The sequence below is a fragment of the Sciurus carolinensis genome, chromosome 6, assembly GCF_902686445.1.
Source record: "Sciurus carolinensis chromosome 6, mSciCar1.2, whole genome shotgun sequence".
Classification (NCBI taxonomy): Eukaryota; Metazoa; Chordata; class Mammalia; order Rodentia; family Sciuridae; genus Sciurus; species Sciurus carolinensis.
In genome coordinates, this window is record NC_062218.1 from 106941774 (window position 1) to 106966447 (window position 24674).

Genomic DNA, 24674 nt, shown 5'->3' on the forward strand with positions numbered 1-24674 from the left:
TCATGAGAAAAAGAGCAACAACACCATCGCAAGGTAAACAGTCGACATTTTCAAAATAAAGATTTCAAACACTTTTAAAGACTAAGCAAGGAATTAACATAGAGAATGTAGTAATCGCAATTATATAGCACAATGTTTTGCTCATTGAAAAAAGAGTCTTACCCTTGTCTTTGGAAGCACACTGAATATTTATATCTGACCTGGTTAGAGGTAAATTTACCAGATTCACAGGTGAATCAAAACACACAGAATTAGAAAAATGTAATTGAAACTTTCGGTGAAATGTAAGTTGGATAGACATAATGCCCTTCACATATGTGGTATGTGCCTGTGTAGGCATTTGCATATGCATATATCTGCTTACACGTGTATTTGCAGCAATTGAGAAAGATCTGGCCAAACAGAAGTTCATGTGAAAAGATATAGAGGCTTTAAGTGGTGATAAAGCTCAATGTGAGCTAAGATTAAGATGTGACTGCTGGGAAGGAGAAAACCCTTAATACAAATGTTAGATGCAACCTCATAATTAACATTAATTAAAGTAATATCGCTTCCTACTCTTCACCCACCAGCCAATATCAAAATTCTGGTGCAGTTCTGGGAATCACCTTTCAGAGGAACAGCATCAAATCCGGTCAAAGGAGAATGATCAGTCGGTGGGTAAGGGAAAGAATCTGTAACCCAAGTCACATTGGGAATGGTTTGCAGCAAGGGTTCCAGGACCAAGCAAGCCTTCTTCAAATACAAGCTGTGTAATTGTTCTGGAATGCATGTGCCCCTGACCATCTCCCAAGAATGTTGTTGAAAGGACTCTGCATGGAAGATTAGACTGGTTACCCTCAACCACAGCATTCCTCCCAGCTTGGAGATTTTATAGCTTGTGGTGGAAGAAAAACTGCATCTATTTTACATGGTAATGGATTAAATCATTTCATTTCCTTCCTAGGAAAAAATACTTTCTAGAGTAGAAGTATTTGACAACCAACCAAGCCCCTAAGAGAAAAAAATGTGCCTATGCATAGACCACCTTGGGGACCAGAAGATATAATGGAAGCTCAGTGTACTTTTCCCTTCCCAGCTCATCACATGAGCAACACCAGGTCAGCCTAAAGAGCTAGAAATAAAGGTCAGATGGTCTCACGGTCACACCTAAACTGATGGGCATCAGGTGGAGATCCAGATGACCTGATCTCCTTATACGTGCACACCACTCAGAGCAAGGGTGGACCACTCACATCAGGATCACTGGACTTGCTCACCTAACATGCCTGTTCCTGAGATATCCCTGGCCCACTGAACCAGAATTATAAGAGAAGAAGCTAGTAAATTCATGTTCAACAAGTTCCTTAGGTAATTCTTATGCACACTACCTGAGAACCCCTATCTTAGAGGGTTCCTCAAATTTTAATATGCATTTGAATCACCTGGAGAGCTTTCAAGAGCTAGGGCTCTGGTCTCCAGAGATTCTGATTTAGATGTCTTAGTGGGCCCAAGAACTGGCATTTCCAATAGTCTCACATGTGATGCTTTTTGGAACATACTGCCTTAGAGAATTCCTGATTCCATTAAAGAACTCAGTAGCCAGGCACAGTGGCATACACCTGTAATCCTAGCAACTTGGAAGACTGAGGCAGGCAAGGTTGAGGCCAATCTCAGCAACTTAGTGAGTTCCTGTCTCAAAATAAAAAAAGTAAAACAGACTGGGAATATAGCTCAGCAGTAAAGCACCCCTGTGTTTAATCCCCAGAACTCCCTCAAAGAAAAAAAAAAAAAAACTCAGATAGTATGGTAGGCAGCTCCTGAAATGATCCCCAGTGATTCCCTACATCCTGGTGTTCATGCCGTTGGTAACTGTCTCCCTTTATGTGGGCTGGTTGATCTTAGTTACTCACTTGTAATGAATACATAGGCAAAACTAAAGGGATGTCAGTTCTCTAATTAGGTCATGAAAAGACTGCGACTTGGTTCTCTCTCTCACTCTCCCTCCTGTTTTTCTCCCTTACTTACTCTGAGGAAGCAAGCTGCCATGTTGTGAACTTCTGCATGGATAAACCCACGTGGCAAGTGACTGTGGGCAGTCAGTGAGGAATGGGCTCCAGCCAACAGCTATGCCAGTGCACTTGGAAACAGATGCTTAACTCATGACAGTAGCAGCCCCAGCTGACACCCTGACTGCAGCCTGTGAGCCACCCTGAGGTACCCTGAACCATTTTTAAGTCACACTTTGATTTCTGCTCCACGGAAACTGAGAGATGATAAATAAATGCTGTTTCACAGCACTCGGTATTTTACAGATAATTGATAGAGTTGCTTTGTGAAGGGGCTACCCTGAAATCAGTATAGCACCTTGGTGTTTAGCCCATCCTTCAACCCATTTCATTTGTGCCCACCACAAAGGAGACAAAATATGTGTGTAAATATAAATGGTCAATATGTAACGATGTACACTATTTACAAATAGTTTATGTGATAATTTTCTTAATGCTCATTTTTCAAGATTTGGCCTTTGAAAGTTTTGTGGGGATTTCTGGGATGTTATGTGGAAGTACAGACTCAGAGAAGGATAGTTAGTGAATTCCAGTCAGATCTCACCCACTGTGTGCTTGACCTGGCCGTTCCAAGATAAGAGCACGGTGAATTCTCTCCTGCCAGTCCCCACAAGACTGCAGAGTGGCACCTCCTTTGGTTTTGAAGAAGGAGAGGAAACTGTGGGTTCCTCCACTGTTAAGTGACAGGATCTGTCCCTGAGAAAACTAGTGAAGAATACATACTCCAATCTGTTTGTCTTTTCACCAGCGTGGTACCTGATTTTAAGTCAAAAAAAGGGGAAGGAAGGAAGGTTCCCAGGGGACAAGTTTCTCATTTTCTCCAGAATCCTGTGTCAAGAAAGTATATTTCAGAGGTTGTGTGGTAGGGCCACAGTCGCCTGGAGAAGTTTCCCGAGCAAATCCCTGAGCCAGGACTTCTCGCTGCAGCTCCATCATCAGCTCCTTGGGTGGCCCCGAATGATTCTCTCTCCCTCTGGGCTTCACTCTTCTCATTGTAAAATGAGGGGGCTAGGCCAGGTGATGATCCAGACCCTTCTGATTAGGACTTAGGAGCCCAGGCCAAGGAGGCAGCAACTGACCATACCAACTGGTCAGAGATAGGACAGCTCTCCTCAGAGGGCCAGACCCCTGCCACTCAGCCACCATGCCCTCTCTGAGGAGCACCCCAAGGGACTACTCTGCCACAAGGGGCTTTGGCAGATACTGTCCAGTCTGTTCCTAATGGTGTCCTGCAGTTCTTCATCACCAAGCAGGACTGCGGCTGCCAAGGCCAACAGGAAGTACTCAATGGCATCATGGGTATCCTAACCCCACAATATGGGGGCAAAGAAGAAACAGCATTAGCAAACACTTTGAGGACAAACTTGGAGGAACACTAACTACTTCTCTGCTCACATCCCATCCCCATGTCCTGGTTCCCCTGGAGAGCTCCTCCCCCACTCCACTGTGGTACCAGGGGCACTGCTAATCACAGTCCCCCTCCTCTGCAGACAGAGGCAGCATCTGGGCCTCTCATGAAACCCAGGCTGGGCCAGTCATGAAACATCACTGCCCTGGACATAGTGCTTCAAGGGTGTGTACATGGCCCAACCTGACCTATCCATCACTCTCCAGGACTCTTCTGTTTGAACCAACAGGGAAAATGGTCACTCATCCTTTTGGGCATGGGCTTGAGCCTCCCAGTAGCTGAAGGGAAAGGAGGTCAAAAAACACAGAGAAAAAAAATACACAGAGCCAAGGGATACAGCAGGAGATAAGGCAATCCATGATGTTGCTAGAGTATCAGGACCCAGAACTACCTGAAGTTAAACCTATGCCTCAGTTCTCCAGATATTTACCAATGGATCACACAGGCTGCTTAAGGTTGATTTAGTTGAGCTCTTCTCTTTGCAATCCCGTGGTTGGTTCAATCAGATCATGCACACTCTGTCCCCGAACCTTCCCCTGTCCCTTCCCACATGGTAGAGATGAGAAACTGATGCTTCTTTGAGGGAGATTAATAAAGAGATGTCTGGTTCTCATTAACCCTCATCAGTGAATGATTAATTCAAGCCAAAAACAAAGTCTGGTCCATAGAAAGGAACAGCAGAGTGGCACCGAGGCTCCCACGAGTCAAACATAGGTGAGAATCAGAACTGAGAGATCAGGGATTGTGCTGGGGAAGACAGGGACCTCTGGTAAGGGGAAGCTAAAACTGGGGACACAGTTCTAGGGTCAGAGTTGTAACAGAATTGCAGACTACCAACACGATTCAAGAAGTGGCTGGTAAAATAAGTTCTTTCAACTCCAGCCTAGCAAGCCTTCTTGGGTTAAAGCCTTCTTAGGACCTAGGCACACTTACATCCAAGGGTCCCATCCTTCATTTTCTCAAATACATTAGTACACACCTGCATTTCTCATGAAATAATTTTGTAAAACTTCATAAAAATGAGTTGCAGTTGAGCTATGATATTTTGTGGACAGACAATTAAGTATTAATTTTGATTTTTATTTTGGAGCTTATAGTTTTGGGGAGCTCTTTGTTTGTTTTTTTGCTTTCCTTGCAGGTAGCAGGGCTCACATATCTTTGCAGGCCCTCCAGGGATTCACAGGCACTAGGCAATGTGCCTAGAGTATCTGGTAGATAAGGAAGCCATAGGAGTTACAGCAGGGCTGGGATCTATCTCCTTAGTAAGATAGGAGCACTTCTGAGGTCACCATGGGGCTTAGTGGAAAGAGCCATTGTGTCCCCTGTGGAGCCACTCCCTATGGCGAACCAAAACTCCTCATCTTGGTGCCTCTGATCCCCTCAGCTCCACCCCAAACATTCCTCACTATCTTTGGGTGGGGGAAGGGTACAGCTGGGTGGCCGTTTACATGACTGCGGAAGTCTGGTTCTTACCTTCAGCTGGTAGAAGGTGAGTTGGCCCAGGCGACAATACACCTTAGCATAGTACAGTGCCTCCTTGGGACTCTGCAGCCATGGTGGGCAAAGGGACAGAGTCTTTAGGTAGCAGTCCTCGGCCATCTCGTACATGTGCAGTGCGTAGTACACAGTAGCTAGGCGGTGAAAGGCCACCAGCTCCTGCTTCTGATCTCCTAGGGATTGGAAGACTGAGACAGATAGCCCGTGGCCAGCACTTTGCGTCATTAGATCACGCATTCATTCCATAAGATTTTCTGAAGCTCTACTAGATGCCTGGGGCAGAGGAAATAACACAGAGGAGGGCCCTGCCTGTATGAGGCTTATGGTCTGGTAGATATTAGACATTCCTTAAATAACTCCATAGACAAATATAAAAATTGTACCTGCAAAGAGTGCTATAAGGAAAACATGGGGCTCTCTGAGGATAACCAAGTAGAGTGAGTTTGCTGGTCAGGGTTTGCTGGGAGGATTCCCTAAAGAAAAGGTTCTCCTCATTGCAGATGACACTGTCATTCAGGATTGTGGGCAGAATTATTTCTAAACCTCTGTGATGGGACATGGTGACATGACTAGCTTCATTAAGCAACTAGGAATTCCTTATGATGAATAGCTATATAACAAATGTCTTCTCCCCATGAAAGCCTCTTCAGAGAGCTCCCTGTTTGTACCACCAATAGCAGCCAATCCCTGGCTCCTTGACCAACTCTCAGTCTCATGTACTCCAACAGAGACCCACGCACTTTACAACCCTGGTTTCTAATGGACCTGTGACTTCTTTTGGGGGGGTTGGTGAGTTGCTTGTTTTAATAACTAACCTCTCTAATACAAAATAGCCCTTAATAGGGTACAAAGGCTTATTATTGGATCTCTGGAATATGTGCCAAGTGGCTGTTGGATGTCCCCTAAAAACATTACTTTGAAGCTTCAAAGCCAAAAGTCAAAATTAGAAGAGAAAGTTTCCAAAGGAGATAAAATTCTCTGACATGGAAAAATCCAGTGACACAGATGCACATGTATGAGGCGTGTACAGAGCCTCCCTTCAGCCCCTGTCTGGGAGGGGTAGAGTGTTCAGACAGAGCTGTGAGGGCCCCTAATCCCTTTCCTGACATTAGCAGACAGTCATTTGGATGAGGTTTCTGCAGTTAAAAAAAGTAGCAAGAAAACAAGAGCAAGAGCTCCCAAGTGCAATTAGATACAATAAAGTCCACTATCATCCACATCAGATGTCCTTGAAAGTACTCACAAGTGCCTTCTAGAGCCACCACAGAAGACTCGACTTACCCCTCCATCAAATCAGGCCTTCTCTAATCAGACCTGCTTTTCCTCAAGCACTAACATTCAAGGCAAGCTTTCTTAACACAATTTTTTATTCTGCCTTTACTGTTTTAATGACTTAGATTGTTTCTACTAGCTTTTGCTGCAAATGTAAGCTATTTCAACTATATTGTGAGTTAGGCTAATGGGAACCTAGCCTTCACTTACATTTCTGTTCCATGGGAAAATATTCTTTTGACTATCAACCAATTAAGAATTCAGAGCAAAGTCCATAGGTAATGGAGGATTTGTCTATGCATGGATAAAATACCATTTAATTTACACTCAGAAATGGTATCAATTATAACGTATGGTAAGTGTGGCAGAGGTAACACTGACCATGGACTCTTGTGCCTAGCACTGTGCTAACAGCCTTTGTGTGAATTATCTCTGGGCATCTTAACAAATGCACAAGGTGGGCACTGTTTTTAATCCTGCCTTGCTGATAACAAACTCAAGTAGAGTGAGTTTGCTGATCAGGGTTTGCTGGGATGATTCCCTAAAGAAAAGGTTCTCTTCATGGAAGTTAAGCAGAATGCTTAAAGTTTCCCTGACAGTTGGACCTGGGATTTAAACCCATGAAGTCTGAATCCAGAGCCAAAGCCTATGCTTTATTATCCATGCTTGACCAGTGCTTGCCCCTCCCATTCCATGAACCTGCCCATTGGGACCACCTACCTGTGACTAAGCTCAGCCTGGCAGCCAGCGTGGCAAATTCCAAAGCCTTCTCATAGCCCTGAAGGCTGATTTGCAGCTCTGTCAGCTTGTTGAAAATCCGGAGCTCAGTTCTCAGCGCCTTCATCCTCCTTGCTAAAGGAACAGCCCCAACCTGAGGACATAGGTACGGGAACCTTAGTCTATGGTACATGCACTCTTAAGTCCTGTACTCTCCTGGCTCAGATAGGGGATAGCCGGCTCTGTCTACAGGTGAGGCTCTTTTCAACTCATTCTCCTGATGCTTGCTTTTGGTGCTTTGCCCAGATCTGAGAGGTTGAAGAACCTCTCAGATCTGGGCAAAGAGGTTGAAGAGGTCATTAGGCCTCCCACAATGGGGTAGTGGAGCACAGGAAAGGGAAGTGACTTTTCCTAAGGTCACCTGGGCTCTCAGTTGTGTGCTCCCTTGGTACACAGCGCTCATCTGTGAAGGACACATACAAGTGAAGTGTGTGCATAGCATCATATGGTGCTCAGTAAATGCTAATTTCTGTTATTTTATGATGGTGGATTTGTAAGTGGGTCACTTCATCTCTCTGAGCCTCAATTTTCTCATCTACAAAATGCCTATGAAAGAGTGCCCAGATTGAAAGCCAGGGCTATGTTTCTTGTTCTGCCCACCTCTAGTCCAGTGCTGGCACATCCTAGATGCCTGAAGAGTAAATAACTGAACAAATGAATGAATATCTGAATGAATAAAATTTTAGGATCAAATAAGATAAGGAGATTGCCCAAACATCAGCCAGCGATGAACAACAATGAATGCATCTGCTTAATATCTGGGCATTTATTTAGTTAGCACTATTTTTTACATCAATTCTGATTTTCCTGCCTTATTCTTTGCAATAATATTTGTGAAATCATTAATTTGACGAGCTGGTAGTATGCATTTTAAATTTTAAAAGAACATTTTAATGCATGCCTAATAATAACATAGTAAAATGTTTTCGGTGTCCACCTATGCACCATTTTACATAATCTCCCGCCACACCACCCTCTCCCCACCATGAGCAAAGTTGTGAACACTGGTAAACAAGTTTGTGTGTTATAAAGTCCGTGCACCCATGAGATGTGATCGTTATGGGGTATTAGCCTTGATAAGGATAACTTATCAAGGCTGAGAATGGCTCTGAGTTTATCATATATCTCTGCAGATTTAAGTTAGGGTGAATACGTGAGCACTGGAAAAGGAAGGGAAGGAAAAGAAATACCAACAAGAAAGGGTACAAGGGACCTGGGCTGAAGTCTAGTGTGCGCCTGCGCACATTGTGCCCGGCCTGGCTCAACCACAGCACAGTCAGCAACTCACCCGATAATACTCCACCGCGCGGTGCCGGTGACGGGTCCCATTGAAGAACACGTCGCCAGCTTCTTCGTACAGTTTGAGGGCCAGGGAGGGCTCCTCTGACTTCAAAGCTGTCTGAATGGCTGCCTAGGTGGGACAGAGAGGCTGTCAAAGGCAGAGAGAAGGGCTTCCAAACCTCCACTGACTGGTAGGAATACGACCCAAATCCCACCTACATTTCACCCTCTGCTGAAGTTCCCCCATGTATGGTATCAGCCTGTACACACAAAGGTATGGAAGAAGACTCAGGGAGTCTTGGTCCGACATTTCCCCAACACACGTGAGAGATTTCTTTTTAGGGGTACAAGAAGTGAATTTTAATAATTAATTATTTATTTTGAAGTATTTTAAGGAAGGGAAAAAAATTAATAACAGATCAAACCAGTGGTTTCAGATGGTATTATTTAGGAGAAAGCTAAGTCTAAAAAGTAAGTTGAATCAAAGAAAAATGAGTAAATAATGGTACAGAAGACACAAAGACATAGCAAAGCCAGGAGCTTAATGGATAAATGACTGAAACCGGAAATCAGGGATCTAATCCAAAACCCTGCACTTTCTGGTCAGAGACAGTAATACCTGGAAAGAATACAAAGGCTCTTCAGTTCACAACAACAGTTAGCGGCAAACAAATGCCCTATCTTCCTAGCCCAGTCCCCTTCTCCCAGTCCCCAGGACCTCTCCGCATGGGCATCGCCCTCTCTGGTTCCAGCCAATCTGGAGAGAACAGCTGCCTTCTCAAGTGGCCCATGTCAGCAGATCCCTACCAACCTGCAGGTACAGCTCCACCAGCTCGTCCTCCTGCATGAGGTAGTGGAGTCGCCCGGCCCCCAGCCAGGCCTCAGCAGCCTTGTCTGTCTCCCCCAGGTCGATGAATATGCGCAGGCTCTCCTTGATGCAGGTGAGCGACCTCCTGAGGGACCTGGGAGGCAGAGGTGCTTTAATGATGTCTTAATTATTTGGAAATGCTTTCATTATTCAGTACCCTTTCACTGCTGGGGAATTGTATTACACAGAAAACCCTTCCTCTGGGACAAGGATTAATGAAGAAATGAGGCATAGAAAATGTGGCATTGTACAGGTCCGGAATTCGACAACGGGAAGGAAAACTGGGAATCAGAGAGACAGTAGTCCTCAATCCCACAGCAATTAGGGTCACCTGCAGCTTTCTAAACAGATGTGCGGCCAAACCACACAAACCACCCAGAGTGTTGAAGCCATGCCAGCCTGAGCCCTGGGTCTCTGGGAGTGTGGCCCAGGCACCAGCATTTTGTCCAAGCTACCACAGAACTCTCTTGTGCAGTCTGGGATGAGACTTGCTGATCCAGTACGACCCCTTTATTTTACAGAAGAAACAGGCCCAAAAATGGAAGGCGACTTGCCCAAGGTTACACAGCACACTAGAGGAAGATCCAAGACCAGAACTCCCTTCTCCTGAGTCCTACCCCAAAACTCATCTCACCCCACCCACGATTCTCAAAGCATGATTCATGGCCCAGCTGCACTGGCCTTACCTGGGAAGCTTCATCACACCACAGACCAGCAGCTGCCTCAGACAGACCGAATCAGAATCATTACAGTTGCAATCCAGAAATCTAAATTCCTAAGACACACCCAGTTCGTGCTCAGACGCACCAAAGTTTAAGAACCACTGCCCCAAATCACACATATCCTTCTAGAAACGATGATCAGCATCAACCACATCTGTGGACACTTCGGGAGTCCTCATTGAGACAGGAAGTTACCACCTGCTATGGGTTTGATGTGACTTGTCCTAAAAGGTGCGTGTATTGGAGGCTTGATCTTCAGGGTGGCCTTTACAGGGGTTGCTTAGTCCAAGGTCATTGGGTTACTAGGGACATTACCCTCAGGATAGCTCACCTATAAGACCCACTGGAGTGAGTGGTTATAAAAGAGCAACGCCAGCCCTTCCTGGCATTCTGGCTTCCTGGCTCACCACACTCTCCTGCCATCCTGATGCCATCAGCCATGAGGCTTCACCAGAACTGGGCTGAGAATGACCTTTCCCTTGAATCTCTAAAATTGAGCTAAATAAACCTCTCTTTTATTTATCACCCAACCTTAGGCATTTTGTTGTAGCAATAGACACTCCCTCATCACAGACAACTCAGTTGCCAGGTCCCATCTCTGCAGTGTCGGAGGCAAGCATTGCCGGGGACTGATGAGACTTCCGTTGTTTTCACAAACAAGGCAGCTGTTGGCCTTCTGAAGAAAGTGCCAGGGATTTGGGCCGTGTAAGAACTGGGAAGAAAGAACTCAAGCTCTCCTTGATTCCTCATCCTTGAAATAAGATTTATTTCAATCCAGGAGGGGCACTGGCCTCTCTCAAGTTTTAGAGTGTCAAATTTGTTACTGAGACTATTCTGAGAGCTGAGAAGCTCCATGCAATGTGGAAGTAGCCACTGACCCCCTTCCCACCCCAGTTGAGCTGTGATAACCTCACTGGAGGGAATCCTGTCTTTTCTCTCCTGCTTGGTACCCCAGGACCTCAAGCAGGATTAAGAGGTTCAGCCTGCCTGGCCTCCACTGCTCTCCCACTCTCCCTGGAACAGTTGATGAAGTCAGGACCCATAAATCTCATTCTGATCCTATTTCCGGCTGTGTTTTTGTTACCATTTGCTGTCCTGGGATGTCCTTGGGCTGAAGTTGTTTTCTCCAGACCCTCAGGGAGCAAGATTTGGATTCTTACGGAGAAACCAACTCACAGAGCAGGCATTTGTTTCCTTGACTGTGGAAGAAAGGAGATTTTCTTTCCAAGAAACATCCCACTGGAGGAAGACAAGACTTATGGGGATCCAGTTACTCACACATCCAGACTCCAGTCAAGTGGAAGGTTTTTTAAAGACACTGCTTCTCACCAAGATGTACCTCTGCTCCCTGATCTCTGACAAAAAGAAAAGGTGCCTTTGTGTTCTGAACTGGGGAGCTGGTCTCCAGCTTCCTTCACTCTTTCCTCTAACCCCTCCCCACTCCACTATTTTACATCTGCCAATAGCTCTACTATGTCACTCACCAGCTGAGCCACTAGCTTGACCTGAAATGGCCCAGCATCCCAGTTCCTCCAGCCACCACCTGCAGACTGTAGATCTAGTGCCTTCCCAATCAAGAGAAGCCAACAGCCCGACTCACTCTCGTGCACTCCTGGGAATCCTCGGCATATGCCCGGCCCTGGTATTTATGCCTCCTCCTTTCTGGTTCTCATTCTTCCCTTCTTCTCATTTTTTTTTTCCAAAGTTCAGTCTCTAGGTCTCAGTCCTTGTTTCCTTCACCCTTCCTGAACATCAGCCATGTGGGCCAAGTAACCCCAACACACCTGCACATAATCCCATGCACCGTCCTGCCAATCCTTCAGAATTTCTCAAATCCCTGCCCAGCCTAAATGAGTCTGTCTGACCTCTAGCCAAAGACCAGCCTCCACTAATTGCTTCTGTCCTGTTCTGATAATAGGGACTAACGATTTCTGAGAGCTGAACCTTTGCCAGGTATTGGGACATGCACTTTCAATATACATTTTCTCATTCAATCCCCATAGAAACTCTAAGCCAAAAAGATTTTTAGCTCATTTTTCAAAAAGAGAAATCTCAGTGGGATATTTTTTTTAGCTTACACAAATTTTCATGCTCATTTCTAAAGCTCTATTTCAAACTCTTTGCTTCTTTCTTATCATCATAATGACAGTATTATTACCTGCAATTTATTGAGCACTTAGTATATGCTAGGTGCTTTACATACATAATCTCATTTAATCATACAACAATCCCAAGAAGTCAGTACTATTAATACACTCATTTTACCAAAGAGTAAGGTAAAGCTTAGAAAGAGTAAGTAAACAGGACTAGTTAACAAACCCTGTTTAAACAAGCATCTAACCCAAAGAGTCTGACCCCACACTCAAGCAGTGCTTAATTTCAGACCTAGATATCAGCTGTGGGGAGACATTTTTTTTTTTTACCACTTCAAAAACCCTGAAATTGTTAAGGACATAGTGATTTTAAGCGTTAAACAAAGTTTCCTATGCTGCAAAAGTGGGACAGTTGCATGATCACAGCCCTGGAGGAGGATCAAAGGAGGACATGGAAAAAGTGATCATTTCCTTCCTTAGGATAGCAGAAGTGTTAGGGATTAGTCATATCAGTTATGTTGAAAAAAACAAATGTTGAAACAATTGAAGTAATTTTTTTTTCAGTTTCACAGAAATAAGAAGTATAAGGATGAGAATAAAAGCCAGGACCAATAGATTCTAGGCTGCTATTGTGTTCATGTGCAAAAGATAAATCATTATTCCTTAAGGTACGAGTGCATGGAAGGCATTCTCTCTTTCTCAAAATATTATTATGCACTTTCTTTCTAGCACTTACCACAGTTTATGTGATGTCTTTGGTGACTTTTCATGCAAGCAGTGACTTCAGGGACTACAACTCCTTTGTCCAGTTTCTAACATAGTGTCTGGGCCATAGTAAATGTTCAATAAATGTTCATTGAATTGATTCAGTTGAGTCACAAAGTTCTCATGGACCCCATCTGACTCACTCTACAGCAAGGTACCAATCTGAATTGTTATCCAAAGACCAAAGATGGGACCCAGAAAGCCCCCCTCCCAGTGAGAGACTGAAAATTTCATCAAACTATATTCTGTTAACTGTCACCCAGATGGCAGAATGGACATAATATTGGAACAAAAGACAGTAGAGTATACCAAGGCAAAAACCTGAAGGTCGGCCAATGTCTGAAGCATCTACTTGCCCCCACCCCAAAATCTCCCATCTCTAAACACTACAGAAAACTTTGAAAGAGAAGGAATTAAAATCAGTATAAAGGCAGCATGGAAGAGAAAACACTGCCTTAAATTGAAAAGTTGGTAATCTGAGCTAATGCCAGTGAAACCAAGTGGTGTAATTTGTCTAGACCCTCTGCAGCAGACAAGTGGCCAGGTTCATTCATGCAATTCCATGAGACTTCACTATATTCCCATCTGCACATATCATCTATCTAGAAAGAGGCTTATTGGCCAATCAGGCAGAATATATAAAATGTACTTAAGAATAAGCACTCTTGCTGGCCCCAGTAATACATGCCTATAATCCCAGCAATTTGGAAGGCTGAGGCAGGAAGATTGAGAATCCAAAGCCAGCCTCAGCAATTCAACAAGGCACTAAGCAACTCAGCGAGACCACATCTCTAAATAAAATATAAAAGGGGCTGGGTATGTTACTCAGTGGTTAAGCACCCCCGGTTCAATCCTCCAGTAAAAAAGAAAAAGAGTAAGTGCTCTAGACCAGGAGGTGGCAAACCATAGCCCACTAGCTTTTGTAAATAAAATTTTATTGGAACATAGCTTCATTCATTCATTTATGTATCATCTATGGATGTCTTTGCACACAACTGCAGAGAGGAGAAGTTGTAACAGAGACCATATGACCCACAAAGCCTAAACCATTAACTACCTGACCTTTATTTTAAAATTTGCTAATCCTGTTCTGGACACAGATTGTTTAGACATAAATCACTGCCATTGGGCTCATGACACCATTAACTCTAAGTTTCCACAAGTCCTTCTGCCTTGGGTGGTTGCCCTGATATGTACACATTATTAGCAAACAGGGCATGCTCACTGAGTGCTTTCTGTTGTCATTTGCATCCCGGGTGCTCACTGTGCAGACCTAAAGGCCCACTGCCATGCCTACTCCAACTCAGCCTCCTCTTGGCTCCTCAGCCGCAAGCTCAGTCTCCTCTCTACCCATATCCAATTGATCACCAATGCCATCTGTTAAATCTATAAAATGTCTTTCCAATGGGTCCCATGTTTCCATGGCTACTGTTCTTCCCTCCACCTGAAGTGTTATTCTTCCCTTTCTGCACTTTACAAAATCTTACCTGTCCTTCAGGGACCTCTTCAAATGCTCTGCCAGGATGAATTCTTCCCTGACAGGTTCCCTCACCCACTGCTGGAAGTGCCCTCTCCCTTCCCTCTGAGCCCGACATTTCTTCCATGAACACTCCTGCCTTTGCTTGCTATGATTCTAAGCTCCCTTGAGGGAGGTTGAGTTGGAGAACTCTGTCCATCAAGACCCACTTAACAAATTACTCCTAGAGATCAGTGTCAGGAAAAAATTTGCTTTGACAGTACATTTGCTTATGTTCTTTTACAAGACAGAGACAACCTTAGGTGGCAGTTCCCTCTCTGCCCCAGCTACCAGGAAGTTCAGTGAGAAATTACAGTAACCACAATCAGGTGTGTGGAAACACCTATTTGTGTCTGTTAGCAGGTCTTTGTTCTTTCTTCTTTTAGCACACTATAGGAGTGGTATAGGTTTTACACATGCTAAGTAAACATGGCAATACAGCATGTTCTCTTTGATGAAATGACCATCCTACAAAAGGACAATGACCTTCTGTCTGCAGAAGTTTCCTCTAATACCTAAAGTACTTCCTGAACTTCCTCTTAATGTCATTCATATTGATGGTAAAGCAGAAGTGCATTTTTATTTCCTCCCAATACAAAAGAAGGCAGTAATGGGGGAATCAAAAAACTAAAAATGCATGAGACAAATAGGAAACAAATAGCAAGGGCTGGAGGTAGCTCAGTGGTAAAGCGCTCACCTACCATAAGGCCTGTCCTGGGTTCCATCCCCAGAACCACAAAAAAAAAGAAAGAGAGAGAAAAAAAAGAAAAGAAATAATAAAATGGTTATGTAGATACTGTCTTAAGCAGTAGCTAATTAAATATAAGGAGATCAAACACTCCAATAAAAAGAATCAATTTTTACATGATCCAACTTTATGATGTCTATAAGAAACATATTTCAGATTCAAAAACAAATAGATTAGAAAGTAAAAGTACAGAAAAATATGTATTATACAAATGGTAATCAAAGGGGGCTGAAGTGTCTATTCAAAATTGGATAAAAGGAACAAAATTTCCACTAAAGGCAATAAAGGACATATAATAGTGATAAGATCCATCAGGAAAACACAATTACAGATATGAAAGGAATTATAGATATGTGTGCACCTAATGATAGTGCCCTAAATTACATGCAGAAAAACATGATAGAATTCTACCAAAAATGTAAAGAAGAATTAACACCAATCCTTCACAAACTCTTACCAAAACAATGTAGAAGTAGACTGGGGATATAGCTCAGTTGGTAGAGTGCTTATCTGTCAAGCACAAGAACCTGGGTTCAATACCCAGCACCGCCAAAAAAAAAAAAAAAAAAAAGAGGAAAAGAGAAAGGACCATTTCCCAACTCATCCTATGAGGCAATCAAAAAAGTGAAAAAACAACCCATGAGTTGGAAGAAAATGCTTTCTGATAAGGGACTTGCATCCAAAATAAGTTAAAAGGGGGTGGGGGGGTGGGAGAGAAACACTTAAAACTTTACAATAAAAGGACAAATGACCCAATTTTAAAATGGACAAATGACTTGAATAGACATTTCTCCAAAGATAATACACACATGGATAGTGAGCACATGAAATGATGCTCAATATTTTAGCTACTGAGGAAGTGCACACTAAAACCATAGTGGGGGAAAAACACAATGAGCTCCCATTGCATCCCCACTGGGATAGAAAGTGAAAGAGACAAGGAATGATGGGGGTGAGTGGAGATGTGGAAACCTTCATCCATCACTTATGGGGATAAAATGGGGCAGCACTTTGGAAAAAAAAAAGTTGGGCAGTTCTCCCAAACACTCCAACAGAGTTACCACATGATTGCAATTCCACTCCTAAGAGAGTTAGAAACATGTCTTCACACAAAAACTCCTACATGAATGTTCATAGTCATATTCTTCATAATAGTCACAAAATGGAAATGAGTCAAATATCCATCAACTTTGGAATGAGTAAACAAAGGTGGTATATCACTTAATAAATGTATGTGGTAGATATTGTCCAGCAATGAAAAAGATAATAAAATACTGGTACATGTGACAAACTGAATGAACTTTGAAAACATCATACTAAGTGAAAGAAGCCAGGCACAAAAGACCATATATTCTATGGCCCATTTACATAAAATATCCAACATAGGAAAATCCATAGAGATAAATAGTAGATTAGTGGTTTCCAAGAATGGACTGAGGAGGGGTCCTGGGCAGTGACCACTGATGGGTTCAGGAATTGGTGAGAGGTCATGAAGATGTTCGGCAGTAAGATAGTGGTAACAGTTACACAACTTGGTGAATATACTCAAAACTAAATTGTATGCTGCATCATAAAGGATGAATTTTTTGGCATATGACTGTAATACCTCAATAAAGGTCCAGATTGATTCAGGAAACTCTTCTATAAGTTCCTGAATAGTCAACCTCCGCTTGAACATTCGTGATGATGAGATGCTCACACCCACATAGAGTAGGCTGCTCCATTTGGGAACAGTTATTTTAGGCTTTTCTTTCCTAACCAGTAAATTCCCCAGCACCAACCACGGTGCCTAACACATCAGAAGGACTCCCACGGTGTGATAAAATGCTGGAACATTTCATGGTGACATTTTTAAATGAAAAAGCAAGCAACAGAACAGTATATTATACAACAGAACTATTATCATGAACCCATTTATGTGACTAGATATGTGCATATTATATTTAACACATCTAATATTTACTATGGAGAATATTCATCATAGATAATCTTTCATATGCATAAAACATTAATTTATAGATATTAAAATGCTTACATATTACTTCTGGGAAGTCTGGGGACTGGGGCAAGGAGACCTCTATTTTTCAACTTACCATCTTCAGTTCTGGTTTAATGTTTGTTTGCTCGCCATAAGCAAATGTTTAATTTTAAGAAAAATCTACATTCCTCATTTGGGTGCAAATTCCTATGTCCTACTGTATTATGCATTACTTGAATCCTTACCAGTGAATACTCCTGAAGAAAAGACCCACTGTGTTCTCTGGCTAATCCTATATCAGCCAGTGAACTCAAAAAGCTGTTGGAATAAGCATCTGAGCTTCCACTGATGGCAATCTGAACTCGGTATTTGTCACTAAAGACCAGAGAGCCTACCTTTAAGCTTTCTTTCCTTATCTAGCTCTGAACAAAAGAGCCAGAGACTCCCTCAAGCAAAACTCCTCATTTCCATTGTAGTCACTGTGGCATGTGGTTTCCGTCCTTGAAATCTACTGTCCATTTCTCTGAATTGTCCTACGCTGGATACTTTATATAAATGGAGTCATATATGGCATGTAGCTGTGGCTCAAGGGTCACAAGTTAGTGGACTAAGTAACTGATTTACCACTTGACTGCCCACAAAGACACTTACAGTACATCTAGCTCCATGCTAGACACAATGTCTGCCTGCAAGAACTTGTAAACATACTTCAAAGTCTTTCAGATCTCTAAGGCTTAGGTCTCTCTCTGATCTCAAAGCCCCCTTAAAATACCCACAACTTTAAGAATCTGCTCCCCCAGCATCAAGACTCTTAGGAGGCAGTAAGAATTCTGGTACCGAGAGTCAGTGACAAAATAGCATAGCCACCCAGTCCCAGAGTCAACATTTTAGAACTAGAAGGTTCCTGATTCAGCTTAACTTGGTAAAGGCAGCAACCAAGAAAAGTGACTGTTTCAGGACATGTTATCAGGTCACAGCAGGATCTGGTTTCCCGATTACTAATCCAGTTGTGATGGTCCCTTTCTCAGCCCCACAGCTTCTACCTTTCCCAGGCTCTTCTGGGACCAGTTGCAACTCCACTCCTTCCCTCATCCTACTCCTTAACCCCACCATCTAAGAAGGATGGTGATTCTGAACACCAAGATACAGCTTCTACAGTCACACAGATGGCATCCAGGGCTTTCTCTTTGGGTTCCCTATTAGGACATCTATGGTTTTGGCAAATGTGGTTGGGTGGGGGACTGCAGAGCAAAGGATGGCTAGCAAGGCCAGGAGCAGGATTCACCTAAGACTGAGCTTGCATAGCAGCAAGAGGCGGCAGTAAGTCCGGAAAATATTTGGCACCCCTGCTCCTGTCTCTCATATCCAACTTTCTAAAATCTGGCTCTCCAGTGCCTTGCCGTGAGCATGTGATTGTTTCATCTCAAAAGTTCATTGAAACCTGTCTTTTGGATCTGCTCCAGAAGCTTCCAAACTCATAGGGTGTCCTGCATTAGAAGGACAGGCTGGGTCAGGCCTCCCTCCTGTCCCCCAACACGCTGCATGTATCCAAAACTCCCCACTGGAACTGAAGGCAAAGATAGTGGGAAGTTTGGAGGACACCTGATTCTTTTAAGAGACCAAAAGGGTAATGGAGAGAGAAAAGGAGGGGGAGATATAGATACAGATACAGATATAGATATAGATATAGATATAGATATAGATATAGATATAAAGAGAGAGAGTTCATTATGTCATCATTTATTATCTGATTGTCCAGGCACCTGAGGTTGCCTAAAAGCAAAAGCTGTCACTTAATTAGCCTCTCCTCGAGTGCTTCTCTGTGCTTAATACTTCAAGTACCCATTCCCTCTATTTTAGAAGTTATTTGTAATTATGAACACAGTGTTACAATGCAAATAAGTTGCAAAGTGAAATGGAAAATCTTGCAAGGCCTACAGGACTTAATGGAATCGTGAAAAGGCTTGTTATAAAACAGACTGTCAGACTGCCCACTGGCTAGGGAGGACCAAGTGGCCTTAGACCAGTGAAGAGACAGAGAATATCCACAGCAGATAGCAAGACATTTCAAGTGAGAATAATTTGAAAATCAAAGAGTTAAAAGATGTTTTGGGGTTATTATACAGTTAAGTTTTGGCATATTTTTCAAAAAATGAAGCTTAAGAGTGTATCAAAAAGACAATCACAAAACAAAACATGTCTCCTGCTATTATACAATTTTGTCCACACAACTGAGCAGTCAACTCTTATTGTATGTAATTCGTGCATTAATGCACTATCCACATTAATTAATGGTCCAGAACAATAAATGTAAAAAGTACATAGTACATAATATGTTTAATCAACATTAATATTACATCCCCATGCATATAAGCATGTCCATAGATACTCATATAGTACATAAAACATTCAGTCCTCCCTCAATTTTATATGCTAACACTTAGTGTATAGGTGAAAATAAATTTTGTTTCATAATTTCCAGTTTCATTTTAAAGGTAAGGCCCTAATCAAACTTTTCACCATAAAATTTTATACCTCTATTTTCAGTGAATTTATTTGCTTTGTGTCCCTTAATGAAGATAATGAAGACCTTCTAAAGGTTCCATGGTCCTCAGCATGATGCCATCTCTTTTGAGTTATACACCCTCAGCTATGGTCATGTGATGGGTTGTTAACGGAAACATACAAGTAATAGTGAGGTAGTCAACAGTCCCCAGCCCTTCTGTACATCAGCACTGTTCCAAACATGTCTTGAGAGTTATCTCATTCATTCATCACAATAACACTACAGGATAAAGCCATTAAGATCCTCCTTTGACTGATGAGAAAACTGAGGCTTAAGACTGTCATGTACAACTAATCAGAACAAATAAAATAAAAATAATTTCTAAAAAATATATCACTTTCCCAGTGTTGCACAGCTCAAATGATGTATGGCACTATATGGAGGCTGCAGAAGAACACAGAACTATTTTCCATGATGCAATGCATCTGTCATATGCATTTGAACTTGACTTCCTGAAGAAAAGATTACTGTTTCTCCTTAAGGAAAGAAAGCTGCTTCAAAGACTGTCCCTAAGCATTACTCACCTAGCAGTGTTTAAGTTTCGATAGAGTTGCCCAAGGGACTCCAGCAGTCTCCCTTCCATCTCCCTGTCCCTGAGTTGCTGAGCAAGGGTCAGCCAGCGCTCGTGGTACATGATGCATGCCTCAGGATTTGGGGACACAGAGCTGTAGAAATGGCAGAGGCATTTGGTGACCTGAAGCTGACCTAAACATAAAGCAGGACATGAATGAGATGTCTTGAGATAGGAAACAGGCAAAGTATGTTCCAGCACTTTTCCCTAATGCTCCCCAGCAGCAGGGACATACTCACTCTTCAGATGTTGATGCCTTAAGCCAAACAGCAATGCCATTTCATAACAAAGGCGACCGTGGGTCAGCTGGCGTTCAGAAACCAGCACTTGAGCCAACCAGAGAAGCACCTGTACTAATTCCATGTCCGTCTCCTTGCAGGTTTGGAGTTCAGAATAGAGTTGGACTGCCTGTAGAAGAAAGTCCCTGGCTGGCTGTGGAGCCCAGGACTTAAGGGTCAGATGACCAAGATTGGCCATAATCACTGCCTGGTTACGTACATCTCCCATCTCCCAAGCTCTATTCAAGGCCTGGAGATAGTTCACAGCAGCTCTGCTCACACAGCCTTCATCTAGAAGGGCTAGCCCCAGGAGGTTATGGACCACTCCCCTTTGGGCAATACTTTCTGTCTCCTTCAGGGAACATAATAGTGGCTCAAGAATGTCCAGAGCCTTCTTCGCCTGTCTGGCTAAGAGATAGGCCCATGCCAGACAGAGGGAAGACTCAAAGACTTCTGGCTCACCCAGCAGCTGCCCCAACATCAAAGCTTGGCTCAGGTAGTGGATGGCACCATCAGGAGACCTGTGTTGGAGGTGCATTTTGGACAGGATGAGGCACAGAGCCCTCTGGGTGCTCCAGTCAGCGTGTTCCTCACAGGCAACCAGCGCCTGCCTGAGTGTCGGGCAGGCCAGGGCAGAAACTTCACCCAAGCTTGAGGAGCAAATGCCAAGGAGCTTGGGGGTATTCTGGAGGACCAAGTAGACCTGCCAAATTGGAAAAGACACCCCCTGGGCATTCAGGGAACCACGTTGCTGGACAGAGGCCACTGCAAGATGTGGAAGATACTTCTTGTCATAGAGAAAACTCAAGATGGTGGCCATAACATCTGAAGGAGGAGGGTGTCCAGACAAGAGCTGCAGGCGCTCAGCAAAGGGCAGGACCTCCTCATGCCGGCCTAGCCTCAGGAACAGTCTGATGGCCAGAAAGCAGGCCCTGGCCTCCAGGGGGCTGCTGCCCATCACAATCCCTTGGCGCAGCACATAGGCCACCACATCAAGCTCACTCTTGGCACTGGACTCACGGTCTGGCAGGCAAGCCAGCAGAGCACCTGCCTTTTCCAGCAGGGCTGGGCCTTTATGCATCAGCCTCTGTCTCAGATAGATGGCAGCCAAGTGGATGTACAGAGAAGCCACCAAAGATAGGTCTTCAAAGGCTCCATTGAGAATGTGAATGGCCTCCTCAAAGTACACCCTGGCCTGGGAGAGCTTGACTTTCCTGACACTCAGCCGGCCCAGGAGGAAGCAGAGTCGGGCATGCGCCCAGGTCATATGGCTCTTCTTGGCCCACTTCCTCGAGGCCTCCAGATAGGCCACAAGCTCATCCTCCTCAGAGAAGTTGTAAAACGAAGAAGTAAGGAAAGAGAAGGAGAAATCATACAGGCTCTTAAAGTTGTCAGTATAACCCTCATGATCCAGGAAAGCCAATATGGAGCCAAAATTATCAGCCTCCTCCTCATCCTGATCAGTGTTTAGATCCATGAACAGTTCCGGGTCATCAAGGTCATCAGGTTCTGGGAGGTGATAGCTGTCCGAGGCGGCTGAGAGGAGCTCCTCCTCCTCCAGGTGGGAGTCCCCGGAGCTGCTGGACTGTCTGGAGTCCACGACCTGTCGCTCCTCCCAGGCTCCACCAGGCCTGACCTCATTGAAGCCTTCAGGCTGGGATGCTATAAGGACAGGCAGAGTTGAGCAACCCTAAGCACCTGCAACTTAGGCAAGAGGACAAGCGTGCTGACCTGAAGGAGGAAAGGCCAGGTTCAGCATAATTTCTACTCACCGCTTAAATCATTTGGAAGATTCTGGATGGATTCAAATCCACCTAGGTAGAGAGGAAGGACAGACCTAGTGTTAGGTCAGAATGCCTCCAGGGGCCCAGACCAGTAACCCCTAGGGAATTTCAGACCATCAGTATCATTTGAAAATGGCAGAATCTGCCCCTTCCACATTAGTTTAAAAGCTGCATGGACCTGAATTTTCTGTTTAACCCACATACTTTACAGCTGGGAACTAAGACCCAGAGTCAGAGGAGAAAATCTGGAAACAAGTTCTATATAAAAAGGCCAGTATTGGGATGATAAAAATCCAAAGGCCAGTAAATGCAGTGCCAAACCTCTCTTCAAGTTTTCCACAGAGCCAGGCCAGAACTCCAAGTGCAGAGCATTTGGCAACATGTGACGCTGCCTCCCTTTCCACGTGCATCACATGCTCCATTCACTCGTCACCCATCCACTCGACAGGCATTGGCTTAGTGTGTACAATGTGCTGGACACTGTGCTTTGTTAAAGCGGAAAGACCAAGGGGACTGGGTGAGGAAAAAAGAGCAAAATGCCTCTGAGATCCCCAGTTTCGTTCCCCAAAGTACACTGGTGGACTGAGAGGAGGAAAGGGGAATACTGAGTACAGTTTTAGCCATCTTAACTTTGAGTTACTGGTAGGAGTTCTAGGCAGAAAATAAAGTAGGCCTCGAGTGAAGGAAAAAAGCAAAGACTGAAAATACAGATTTGGGGCCCACAGCAGGTCACCAGGAGCTGGCCAACCTCCCAGGATGGAATGTGATCACACAGGCAAAGCATTTGGAAGTAGAGTAATAGGAAGGGAGGGAGAACAGGAGAGGGAGATTTGTAATAAGCCTGAAGAACACTAGCATTTCCTGGCAGAAAGAGACCAAAAAGGCTGAGAGAAGGAGTGTCACAAAGACCCAAGGGTGTGGCCATGGATATCACAAAAGTGAACCAAAATGAGGAAAGAACCAAGAAGATACATTGGGTTTGACAGTGAGGAAGCAGACACTCTTGCCTAAAGAGCCACCATGGAGCTGAGGAGGTAAAGTGGAGCTGGGACTGTCACTTGCAGACACTCAAGGACTGCAACTTCGGCTCTGGAGAACTGTTCACATGCCCTGGCCAGTGTGACATTGAGGGGTGTGTGCCATCTTACCACAGCCATTTCTCTTGGGGCCAGGGCACCAAGAGCACAAACGGTGCTTGAGTTACAAGAGGGGAAGATGAATCAGAGGGACACTTCTTCCCAAGGCTTAGGTCAAGAAAGCTGGAATCTACCAATAAGATGGCCCTCTGCTAGCTGCCTCAGTGCCAGGGCAGTTGCATGACTCTAGGGCACAGCCTGTGCTCAGCAGAGCTACACTCCTGGCCTTTAACAAAAGGCAACATGCTGCCTGGACCTGCTCTTGGATCTTAGAATCAATGAATCAAGAGTAGCAGATAACCTCCGACCCCAGTCTGCCACCCCCACCTCCCACCCTCCATGGCACAAGCTAAGCTCTCCTTGATTTTTACTCTTCACCCACATCTACTAGGCAGTGTCAGCTTTGATTGCCTGGCTGTCTTGTGGACCAGTGTGATTTGCTCAAAAGCAAAGCTAGGCCAGGTGTTGATGTCAGGGGTAGGTTTTCCTCCTTATGCATGGAGAAAAGCTCCATCACCCTCCTCTATCCTGGGAGCTGACCTGACAGGGCCTTGTATAGAATCTCACATTTCATGTACCCATGAAATACGGCCCATGTAATCCGTCTACCCGGGAGTGGACACAACATGGCCATCACTGAGGAAGTAGAAGAACAAAGAATCCTTCTTCAAAGCATCATCAGAGAGTGAATGTGCTTTCTGACATAAGGTGGTGGGGCTCTCCCACCACAAGGGAAATCAGTATCATCCATTCATTTGCTCACCCAATCACTCAGAAATGGAGGAAAATGTGCCAGGCACTGAGGCCCCTCAACCTGCAAGGCTAATATATCCAAGAGCCCAATATCATTTTGTCTGGGGCAGTGTGGTGAAATGGACTGTCCTGATGGGCAGTTAGAAGAGGGCAGTTCTTATCTTGGCTCAGGCATTAATTCATTTGAACCTCAGTTTCCCAATCTGTAAAATGAGGGGAGAAATCATCTCTTAGGGCCCTTCTAGCTGTGACATCCTATGACCCCACCTTTCTTATTAGTTTTTAATTTCAGCCCTAGAAAGAGGGACTTCAGTCATAATTCAGGAAGTTCTTTTCCAAGATTAGGATGGGAAGGGCCAATGCAGCTGACCACTCACAGTATAGGCAAGTGGATTTCATCTTATCTCATAGTTTCTAGGCAATGTGTCCTGTGCAACCCCAGAATTATCTGAAATTTGAAGTGAAATACAACTAATCAAATATGGTCCAGTCATCAATTAAATAGTGGCCACAATCCCAAATTCCTGGATGGGTTTAGAATTTAGAGGCATTCTATTCCTGGTTAGGGACACCCTCCTAATCTTGAGGAGCCTGAGCTTTCATGAGGGGCTGA

At 44.2% G+C, this 24674-nt stretch overlaps 1 protein-coding gene across 3 annotated transcripts in view; it reads right to left on the reverse strand.

Moving 5' to 3' along the window:
- Window positions 1-1666: 1666 nt before the first annotated feature.
- Window positions 1667-24674, reverse strand: part of Sh3tc2 (SH3 domain and tetratricopeptide repeats 2) — a 53201-nt gene continuing 30193 nt past the window's right edge. The window contains exons 10-17 of one of the 3 annotated variants that reach the window (XM_047556981.1): window positions 22161-22202; window positions 20350-22050; window positions 20064-20244; window positions 9095-9245; window positions 8291-8413; window positions 6946-7096; window positions 4930-5126; window positions 1667-3352 (exon numbers count right to left, since the gene is read on the reverse strand). In XM_047556981.1, the coding sequence (XP_047412937.1) occupies window positions 3161-3352; window positions 4930-5126; window positions 6946-7096; window positions 8291-8413; window positions 9095-9245; window positions 20064-20244; window positions 20350-22050; window positions 22161-22202 (2738 nt within the window). In that variant the 3' untranslated portion in view covers window positions 1667-3160. Of the gene's footprint in view, window positions 3399-4929; window positions 5142-6945; window positions 7097-8290; window positions 8414-9094; window positions 9246-20063; window positions 20245-20349; window positions 22051-22160; window positions 22203-24674 lie in introns of all 3 variants that reach the window. The other 2 variants (XM_047556980.1, XM_047556982.1) reach the window with 2 other exon arrangements.